This window comes from Gymnodraco acuticeps, unplaced genomic scaffold, assembly GCF_902827175.1.
Source record: "Gymnodraco acuticeps unplaced genomic scaffold, fGymAcu1.1, whole genome shotgun sequence".
Classification (NCBI taxonomy): domain Eukaryota; kingdom Metazoa; phylum Chordata; class Actinopteri; order Perciformes; family Bathydraconidae; genus Gymnodraco; species Gymnodraco acuticeps.
Genome location: NW_022989755.1, coordinates 4,093,894 through 4,105,184, shown reverse-complemented (window position 1 = coordinate 4,105,184; position 11,291 = coordinate 4,093,894). Strand labels below are relative to the sequence as shown.

Genomic DNA, 11,291 nt, shown 5'->3' with positions numbered 1-11,291 from the left:
AGACTCGGCAGAGGTGGGGGAAGTAGCCTACTCAGATAATGTACTTGATTAAAAGTAGAAGTACCAGAGTTTAGGAATACCAGTGGTGTACTGGTATTTACTAAGTACATTTACTCAAGTATCGTACTTAACTATAATTTTGAGATACTTTACTTTACATTTGTTGCAACTTTGTACTTCTACTACAATTCAGAGGTAAATCGTATCTCCACTACCTTTATTTAATACCTTTAGTTACTTTGCAGATTTTGATTAATGATGTGAAATATAAACAACACTTAAAGAAGACTTTTAAATAGTTAAGTAATTGCTCATAGTGATGAATACACTTTAAACAAATTAAATGTAGCCTACTGTACAGCTCCCCTTCGCGCTGAGGAGCACTTTAGTATCTTTCAGCTTATTGTTTTAGTTTTGGTTCTATCTCAGTCATTGCCCATACACAGACATTAAAAAAACATAGAGAAATAGGTTTTATTTTGTAATGTTTATTTGTTTGCATTACAGCGAGTCTGTTACATCTCTTTAGAGCCAGCAGAAAGTAGATATCAGGACATCATGAGTACAGAAAGCAGACAGAGTAATGCACATTATGTGAAAACCACAGAAAGACTGAAAACTATTATTTATAAAAAATGTTGGAGATATTCAGAATATAACAGATGAGTGAACAATTATTAAAGTGGCACCTGACAAGTTTTCAAGTTTTACATGTCAATGGTAATTTATTTTTTGTGCAAAAAAACTTTACTGCAATGTGCAAAGCATGCAGGTCGAAACCGGTGTAGAGCACAATATGACGGGTTTAGGAGTTGACACTCAAAGGACAGGACTTGAGAATTGTAGGTCTTGACTAGTCTAACTTGTGGCCCGTAGGAAGCATGGGCGTAGGAAGCATCCTGAATGTGGGGGGGACATTTTGAAAAAAAAAATAGATTTCCTGTATTCTGGTGCATTTTAACAGGTGGTTTGATACTTTTATGTGGCTATACTAGCATGAGGAAAATGATGGGTACATTTTGTAATTTCATCCAGCAGTAAAGAAAGGAAACATATTTGATTATTAATTCAGAGCCGTCTTTGAATTAATAAAAAGCAGTTTAAATGCCCATTTTTTTGTACATTTATATACAACAATAAATATTTGTGAGTGCATTGAGAGATATTGTTGTGGAGAGTCATTTATATATAAATCGCAAAATACATTTGTGAATCCTTCTGTGAGCATTTATTAATATTGAGACTGATCTGACTCCATACAAATGTTAAGTTCGCCTAGGAATGGTATCATTGACTTAAATGTTGCTCTTCTGTCTATATTGGTCATATGATGCCCCTTGACTGAAATGCTTCCTGTTCAATATCACCACTGATTTCCTTAACATTCTGGGATGAGAGTCCACATCATAATTTACTCTAAACTGTCATTTCCCTTTCATCACTCACCTCAGCAACGGACCTCTCTCCACTCTCCCTGTGTTCTGCTTCTGACTCACTCTCAAGCGCCTAGATGTCAAGAGAGGTGGTGAAGTGATCATTATTTATTGAGCAGTATACTCTTTCACATTTAATCATAACAAGTCATACTGAATGTAAATACAACTGACTCTAAAGTAAGTCCCAGTCTGTGACATTGGACATTTTGAAGACTCAAAGTCCCAAGCAGTAGAATATTAGCTAGTCTATGTAATGTGCACAGAAAATAAATAGTTAACTGAATACTCGGATGGAAATGGCCTATAAGCACTCAGTAAAACATAAACACACACAAAAAGCTTCTGAATGATAAGAAGTATAATTAAAACATAATGCACATTATCATTTTGAGAGAGAGTACCGAAGTTAAAGAACTCAGAAAATAATCTCTTATCGAACTGAGGCTCCAGTAAAACACACTGACTACGTCTCTATGGACATCATGGTGTTTACATGAGCACAGAGAGATCGGGTTATTCATGTTCCCTGTTTACATGATAAATAGTAACCTGGCATTTCGATGCCTTTTCTCATCTAAACTATTCAGTATTTGTATCTCTCTATCATGACATAAAGACGAAACTCCTCTCCAGAAGTGAGACGCCGCCGCCACCATCACTGTTAACTGATTAACTGCTACCAGCTGATGACTTACTTTCCTCTTCTTTGAAATGTTCTTATGTCCATGTTGTCTGGGGGAGAAAACATATAAAACCAAGAGATCGTCAGCTTTGATTTTCGCTGTATTCACAATGTCCTGAACATCCTGTAAAATTGAAAATAAAATGAAACTAGGCGCATGAAATTAAAAAAAATTGTTTATTATGCTTATTTTTAATACAAATACATAAGTTAAACCCAAAATTCGCGGATTTCCACTATCCCTTTAAATATTTGAAATCTGTCATTATTACATATTTAAAAATGTTGAATGGATTTTACCCAATATATTAAAGTACACGGTAAAGATATATTTCTGTTGGACAACTGTCAATGTCAACCTGCAAGCTTAATATTTAAAAATAGTTGTATTTGTGGACTTTGTTTGTAGCAAAGGCATGCATGTACTACTTAGTGACATTTTCTTGTACTTGACTATTATTATACAATGTGTGTTTGATGCGAACCATTGTTTGAATTAAAACATGCAAATGTAATTTGTGTGTAGTTGTAAAACCACTGAAGGATTACTACCTGAACGGCCACATATACCTTAATCAGGAAAACTATTGTTTAGGTGATTATAGTCAAGTTTGGAGAGGGTAGGACACAACTTACTGGCACCAACATTGTGAGGGCAAACACTTTGTAATCTCATTTTTGCCTCTGCACAAATTGACCTGCAGCACTACTTGCTGTCAGTATTAGGAGTTATTTAGAATATTTTTCACCATTTTTCTACTCTTCTCCAAAGAAAATACAGACATAGGAAAAACACAGTGGCAGCTATTAAATAGAAAATAAAGAAAACTTTGTTGATGGTTTTTGACACTCTGGTCCAGTAGCCAGCGACTGAAAAGAGTTTGAAGAAAACATGGTTAGTGAAAAGTATGTATTGAGATTATTTAAATATAGATTAACGTCTAAACTTGTTGAGGGGAATCTCACCTCTAGAACTGTTTTGGAAGCTGTCTTTTTCCAGTTTGTCCCCAAAGTCGTTACTCAGGATTTGGTCTTTATCTGCCTCATTGTCTTTTTCGACCAGGTGCATGATCAAAATGGTCTCCATGAGGCTGAGCATCATTAAACCAAAGATTCCAATGCAGTAGACCACTGAAGAAGGAATGGCAACATCTTTATTATTGACCAATAACCACCCAGTACACCAGCACAGAAACAAACCCTGTGCTGCTTTACCTATAAGTGGGATCCTGTTTGCAGAGGCAGGTAGAATGTCGTTGAGAATAAGCTGCATCACAGTGACAGCGAGCAGCACAGTGACCTTGAAGCTGAGCTTCTCGCCCCCTTTGTGTGAGATCAGGAAGGAGGCCAAGTCCAGACAGAAGAAGAACAGGATGGGCACTAAGAGGTTTGCAATGTAGAGGGCAGAACGCCTCTTCATATTGATCTGTGAAAAGACATTCAAGGGTTAGGTGTTAAAAACTAACCCAACCTTAGACTTTGCTAAATAAAACCCAGCAGTGCTCCTAAACTCTGTTTTGAGTGACAGAAGATAGATTATGCATTTAGCTGTATGAATGTAAAAAAGGTGTTTTTAGTATAGTATGTAGAAAATATATGAAAAAAACAACGTAGTATAGTATGTTGAAAGTTATGGGAAAGAAAACATTGTTTAGTATGTCGAAAATACAGTAAATAAAAACAACATGTTATAGTCGGTTGCACGTATGAAAAAAAACCATATAGTAGAATATGTCCAAAGTATAAGACAAAACTGACATAGTAGTGTGTTTAAAAAAAAAAAAGAACGACATTTTATAGTATGTCGAGACTCAGTAATTGGAAAAACTACAGTACTAACGTACTTTTACTTACTTGATAAACAGAGCATTGAACAGCTCTGTGTTTCATTCTCCAGAAATACTTACAGTGTAAACCAACATGCTTTGGTTGAAACCAAAATTGTTAACAGTTTTGTTGTTGACTGTCATGTCGATAAACAGCCACTCGTTCTGGGCCTGCATCATCCTGCGAGACCAGTCATTGTTCCAAATGGGATCTGCCTGCGGAAAAAACTGCAAATCTTCATCTGAGGTGGGAGAAAAATATAAAATGTGAGGTTTCTTTGCACATTAACATCAAGGGAATGTAGAGTATTTGTTTTCAGGTGAAATTAAACTGTTGGATTCAAACTAAATGAAAACAAATGAAGAGGTTACAGGCTCACCCAAGTGTGTGATAGACTTGAATGACAGGGTGCAGCTCTGAACGTCGAAGGGAAATTGGTAAATACGCATCCTACAGGTACTGACCAGCACCATATCATTCCTAAGCATGACCGTACCATTATGGTCAACTATGAGTTGAAAGCTTGGGAGGGTTTTATCCTTCTCTGTCCTGTATGAGAACAAAGTCGCTTTTTAGAAGCCCAGGAAAATAGCATCAAAAATGTACAAATGTGATATGTATATTTAAGGAACACTACTCGGAAGCTACAGATTAAAATACAAAATATAACAATCTGGGAAATATAAAAATCAAAGGGTATTTAACAAACAATATGTTCTATCACTGTTATTGTTGTCAGTGTATGTGGCTTTGGGAGGGTGAGAGCATCCACACATTGCAACTTACATCTCTTCAATTGTTAGATCTGGCTGCCATAATAATTTAGTAGGAAGATAAATCCTCTTAATACCACAGAATTCATCAGGGTTCCAATTAAGGTCATCATTTTCCCAGGACTAAAGAGGAGAACAAGGGAGGAATTGCATTTCAAACAAAATTTATTTGGGTTTTTTAACAGTGACAGGTGTGAAGCAATTCAATTTTTAAAGATCTTCTTCATCAGAGAGAACTCACCATATCAACCCAAAGGTAAGAAACAAACTGCTGTCTCTTTTCGTCCTATGAGAAAAATATAAATGCATTAAAATCTTTCCAGCCAGACAAACCTCGCACAAACTCAGTGTTAGGGCCTGTGTGCAAATAGCTTCGCCCCCTTGATTGATTATAGAGAGCCGAAGCCCCTCCCTTTCCGGTAGACCTCCATGGGACCTTATTTCGGAAAAAATATGTATTGTAGTCAATGGCGAGAAATAAATTATCTTTCGATCCCGTTAGAATTGTGCAAAACTTTTGTGTTCCTAAAACCGTACTTTTAGAAACAAACCTACACTATCCACAAGCTTCTCAAGCAACAAAACAAGCAGTACATTCATTAAAAGTGAATCAATTAAAATATAATCTCTTAAACCCGATAAAAACGCAGCTACTGCCCTGCATTAAACTGCAGAGCGGCGTTCACACAGACCACACCTCACACAGCTGCAGAGAGACCGAGCTGTCCCCGCACCTGAAGGTGGATCAGCTTCCCCTGGGAGCATTTCCCCTTCGACTAGTTTTGTTTTTGCTAAAGACGAGAGCTTGAAACAAAATATTAATAAAACGCTCCTGTTTGAATCGATAGCGTTTAACAGACGGTCGCTGTTTGGGGCGTTACGTTACAAAATACTCAACACGTTCTCACTCCCAACCCGTCACATGTTGACGGACGGTCAGGGCCCCTCCCCGTCACTCTATTACGTACAGGGTACCCCTTGGAAGTCAGTTTTCAACGGGCAGGGCGTCCCATTGACTTGCATAGAGCTCCCTGAACGTTGGTAATAGAGGAGTTGGGATCGCGGCAAAATGCTCTCCGCAGATCCATTCTCACAGCGTTTATCAACCTTTTTCTTACTCAATATCAAGCCACACTTATTGTTTTTACTTCTTTATTTTAATTGAATAATGTAGGACTTTTCTTGCCGTCAGTTATGGGGAGAGGAGGGGCTCAGAATACTGAAATCTGTATTGTTTCATCGTTTTTTCCTTCTAATTTTGTATTCTTTTCTAAACCACACACTGTTATTTACTCAACAATAACACATAATTATCCTTGTGTTTATTTATTTGTTTGATTAATAAACACAAGTTGGAGTCCGTCAGGACCGAGGGTCGGAGCAGCTAATTTGCTTTAGAGAATTTTACACCCGGAAGTAAGTATTCTCTCCGCTTCGCTTGACAAACCCTGTGATAGTCCTCAAGCTCTGTGATTGGATGTTTGAGTGTGCGCCGAGGGTTACGCCGAGCGTCGAACAGCACTTGAAATGGGATGGAACCACGGCAGACTGTCCAAAACTGGATTTGAACGGGTCCACCCCGTCCCCCCCTCCCCCACCCCGTCCCCAGAACTACACATGCTGGCTATTATGTGTTTTGCAACATGCTCTATGGCACGTCTCTACTGGGAATTGTAATTTTAAAAGACGTTTTCGTATTTCCCATAATAAGAAGTTGCCAGTATTAAACTGTGTACATCCCTGGAGGTTTAGGGGATAGGAAACACTCAAATTTAAAACATATAATTAATAAATGGGTGAAAATGGCTTGTGCCCATAATGGGCAGCATTAATATATACCCACATGACAGCTAAGGTCAGAAGAGCTTTATTTAACAGCTGGTCTTATGTCTGTGACCCCTCCTGTTGTTAATTGATAAGCCTGAAACATGCACTTGTCAAGGTTCAGAGTCAAATATGGCATAACCATCGATCATCTTACATTACATTACATTGCATTTAGCTGACGCTTTTATCCAAAGCGACTTACAATAAGCGCGTTCGACCAACAAGATACAAACTTGAATAAAACAGAATCATATAAGTGCATCAGGTTTCATAGAGCTAAAACATTTCAAGTGCTACTCAACTGGCTTTAGATAAGCCAGTCCTTTATTAGTATATAAGTGCTTTGTTAGTAATTATATCGCTCGAAGTGGAGTCGAAAGAGATAAGATATACTTGATCCTAAATTGGAAACATTTGCGTTACATCAGCATGTGTAACAGTTATAAATATGCAGTGGTGTTTATTTGTAAATCATTTAGTATAATCACACAAATTCTGTGTTTTATATTGAATAATTCTGTGTTCTTTATTTATTGATTGTTCAATACCTGACAAGGTCGGAGATGAAAAACATGGGTCGCAGGTTCCTCAACAGTGCATTTCAAGACATCTATCAATATGTGTGTATACCTCCACCATTAAACTGTCATATTCTGCACATTTCTTATACTATCTACATACATCTTATAAGAGTATAATACATATGTATAATATCAGTTAAAATAAGTGCTTAAACATACAGTAGGCCTAGCAGGAAAGCAATATATTAGTAGGCTACTTTGTCAGGCTTAATATGTACAGTATACCCCCAAAGCTTTTTTCTTATTCAAAATAAGACCTTAACCTAAAGTATTCTTTAATGTTTAAATAAAGCCTTATTAGTTTGTCTGTCTGTGTCTCCTATTAATATCTAATAATACAAATAATACATTTCAATAACGTGCTTTAACTACCAGGTGTCCCTTTCTATCAGCTGTGCACCGTTATGGTGTACTGTCTGTACATATACCAATATACCGATTGGATCAAATATAAAAGTCAGCCGAATTAATGTTGATACTGCAAGGAGACGTATTGTGTGAAGAGAAATTAAAGATTTTGTTTGATTGCTGATATATTTATGATCCACGTCACATATTCAGTTTCGGCGGCAGTTATTCCTGTTTGTCTAGAAGTCTTCTCATCAGGGCTCTATAAATAGCGAACTACGGCAGATATGTAATCTTTAATGCAGCCGAACCATGTATTACAATGCCGTTATGTGATGACCTTCAAAGACAAAAGCAAGCACACTCGGAATAAAGTATTATTTTATTTAAAAAAAATGTTTTCGGAATTCACATCAACAGGAAGTCCGGTTAACTATAATGTCCGTGCGCAACAATACCCCGACCCATTGATTGATTGATTGATTGAAAAGTTTATTAACACCTTGTATATTGGGTACAGTACAGTACAGCTCAAAACATACAATTGTTAAGGGGATGCAGACCAGAGAAAGACTTTCGTCTTGTTTACATCAGGGTCCCCCATTTCCAATTCATCATAAATTCATATATCCGCGGGTGAATAATATTCACCACATTACACACATCCCTTCACATTTAAATTAAAATATACATTAAAGTATTTCGTGAGGCCTTCTAAAATGTTTTTAAATATAATTAGGGTTGTAGTTGAAGAGTTTTAAATTATTGCATTGCGCAATCGCACAACGGCACGTCCATTAATTCCACAACCACACACATGTATTAACATCGATTTAATACATTAATGTAGCCTTTGTTTCTGCTAAAAGAGGTGTCGACCAGCTGGGGCAACAAGAACATCGGCGAAATCGAGTGTGACTATTACAAAATAAATAATTATTATATTAATATTGACAATAACAACCGACTGTCGAGGTAGCATTTTCCAGGGAGCGTTCTCATGGCGTCTATTATCAACGCTATGGGAGGTCTATGAAGGTCTATGGGACGCCCTGCCCGTTGAAAACTGACTTCCAAGGGGTACCCTGTACGTAATAGAGTGACGGGGAGGGGCCCTGACCGTCCGTCAATATGTGACGGGTTGGGAGTGAGAACATGTTGAAATACTACGCAGACAGCGCTAGCTGGGAGATTGATCACTTTTATTTGCTAAACTATTGATATTATTAAATCTATAAGATCCACGTAAACGATACATCTTTTACCGTCAAACTGGGTCTGAACACAGCTGCCTGTGTGCGTTTGATAAATACTTTCAAATGTTATATTTATTATATGTTACTTATTAGCTACATGGCCCTAATGTGTAAAGTTATACAAGCATTTGTACCAGTGCTTTTCACAAGTAGACTCTTGCAGGCCAAAGTAGCTGGAGTGACTCAACAAACAAAAAATACATATCTGAGAAGTGATCAGGACGAACAGAAAGAGGAAAATAAAAAAAGAGTACACTGAAGAGACCAGGAGGGTCAGAGCAGGAGGAAGCCAGGGGGAGATGAAGACATTAGTGAAGAAGAAGAAATGTATGTGAGGAATAAAGATGAAGTGTCAGAAAGAAGGACAGAGGCAGTGATCATGAGGCAGATGAGACTCCAGCTGGACCACATGGTATGTTTTTATTCTTCTTGCATGCATAGTTCAATACAGCAGCACAATGCTGCTGATGAGGGTTTCCTAGCCATTCTCCACCCCAATTTACTGGTGTGAAAAGATAGGCCTTTGGGAACGAGCTTACTTGTTTGCAGAGGAGCGTGTCTATGTTCCCACAGCCCAATGGTCCCACATTTCAAAATGTTCTTCAAGATTAGGCCCTATTCCCAGGGAGGGGGCCTAACCCTAATCCTAACCCTATTCCCAGGGAGGGGGGCTAACCCTAACCCTAATCCTAACCCGTTTTGTTCAGCCGGATAATCTCCACGTCTACCCTACTTTTATAATTTTCGAATCATAAATCGCCAGAAGCAAAAAGCCAACATAAATATGTAAATATTTAATATTATAAAATATTTAATATTATAAAAGTAGGGTATATATATATATAGATATGTATAGATATATAGGGATGACCCCGTTTGCAGGAGTAGACCACAGTTAGTATCGAGCAAAGCCCTGAGAATCACAATACTTAGAAACGTCAGCTGAATACTTATTCTTTGTTAATATAAAAAACATAAAAAAATGTATAAGACACAGACGGCGTGGATGATTTGCTAAAGGCCAGTCCCATTTTTTGTGATATCCTGATACATCAAGAACAAATCTGAAAATGATCATTGTAATTTTATCATTTCCAAGCAATCACTTACCACATCTAGAATAGCATAGAGTAGTACATCCAGCTCTATCTTTAAGGGTGAATTAGGACCAGGCCGGGTCATGGCATCTTCATTATCAGTTATGTTCAGGTGACGTAAAACATCCCGATGCCTGCAGCTTTCATTGGACTTCCCATCTAAAGCTAAAACATCAAGACACATTTCAGAGTTCACTATTCACTATTGAATGAGTCAAGAAACATGATGCTCTTAGTTTTTCCTTAAACTTCAGAGTAACTATGTTCGAATTTAACTAATGACATTTCCATTAGCATCAGATGTACTTTGTATGTTTAGAGCGTATTGGCGCCCTTACCTGCTCAGCATCAGTTTCTTAGCATTGTGTTTTGGAGAATGTTAGCCTATAGCTCAAAGCTAGCTGGGCACAAGTGCAGCTACACAGACGCTTTAACATTTGCCCCATCATAATTGTCAATACAGTTCACAATTATCTGCAGTAATTTGAAATGATTGTGGTTCAAGGTTCTTTATTGTCAAACTAACATAGCTACAGAGTAATTATGTCGCAATAATACAGATAAGCAGACAATATTAAAACAATATTAAAATATACTATATTAAAAGTAATACAAAAAGAACAATAGTTTTTTTTTTTTAAAGTGAGAAAAAAAAGTGCAATATGAGTCTATATACAAGTTATTGGAATGATATTAGATAATAGATAAATAATTACTAAGTAGCAGATGAATGTTATGATATTGTTTCAGCAGTTCAGTTGTTTAACAGTTGGTTACACTAAAGCCATTACGCTGAGTGTTAATAGACGCTCCATATGAGATCCATCTGCTATCACCAAAGCTTGTTGATACACTAACAACTTACAGCATTAAAAGCTGAGTCTTACAAATGTGTGGTTCCATTAAGTATTGCATTATACTGAGTATGTTTTTGCATTTTATATTACGAATCCACCATTTTTATAACAGCGATGTTAAGACAACATTATAATCATCTCCCATTTTAGCCAAGATCTTTTCAGCAGTGGCACAAAATGTGTCTTCCATAATGATCACAATATAACATACAATTACAATTGTTTACAGATTGTAAGGACTAAAAAAAAACTTACCTTTGAGGAGGAGCAGAAAGAGGAAGCCAGAAAGCATCATGAGTACCGGTCTCTGAGAGGTGTGGACAGGAAATGTGCTGTTCAAGAAAGTAGCCAGCATTTATCTGCATACTGGAAGGGGGCTGGACAAACTGAATGACCAACCATATGATCCTTTGCATCTGTGTCTGTTAAAACAGAGATTCACAAAAAGAGGGGCAGGATACAAGAACACTAGTTCAAATACTTGAAGTGTGCTAATGAAATGTTTTCAATCTAATACTTCAATGTCATGTGAATACCCATGTGCATTTTTCCAAGGGAAAAATATATAGAAAATGAGGAAAGGTATTTTGATTGCCTTAGGTTAGCT

At 37.2% G+C, this 11,291-nt stretch overlaps 1 protein-coding gene across 1 annotated transcript; it reads right to left on the bottom strand.

Annotated features, from left to right (window-relative positions):
* Positions 1 to 2,351: 2,351 nt before the first annotated feature.
* Positions 2,352 to 11,001, bottom strand: LOC117544975 (5-hydroxytryptamine receptor 3A-like). The gene is made up of 9 exons (XM_034214559.1): positions 10,940 to 11,001; positions 9,841 to 9,992; positions 4,960 to 5,004; positions 4,732 to 4,841; positions 4,325 to 4,494; positions 4,026 to 4,186; positions 3,334 to 3,544; positions 3,085 to 3,249; positions 2,352 to 2,988 (listed from the first exon to the last, which is right to left on the bottom strand). The coding sequence occupies exons 1-9, from the start codon at positions 10,977 to 10,979 to the stop codon at positions 2,864 to 2,866; spliced, it is 1,179 nt and encodes a 392-aa protein (XP_034070450.1). The 5' UTR covers positions 10,980 to 11,001; the 3' UTR covers positions 2,352 to 2,863.
* Positions 11,002 to 11,291: the final 290 nt, after the last annotated feature.

Excerpts from the sequence above, each read along its gene's own strand:
- LOC117544975 (XM_034214559.1), bottom strand. The coding sequence starts at position 10,979 with ATGATGCTTTCTGGCTTCCTCTTTCTGCTCCTCCTCAAAG. Across the intron at positions 9,993-10,939 it reads CTTTCTGCTCCTCCTCAAAG|CTTTAGATGGGAAGTCCAAT; the intron begins GTAAGTTTTTTT and ends TTGATGTTTTAG. Across the intron at positions 2,989-3,084 it reads CTTCCAAAACAGTTCTAGAG|TCGCTGGCTACTGGACCAGA; the intron begins GTGAGATTCCCC and ends AACTCTTTTCAG.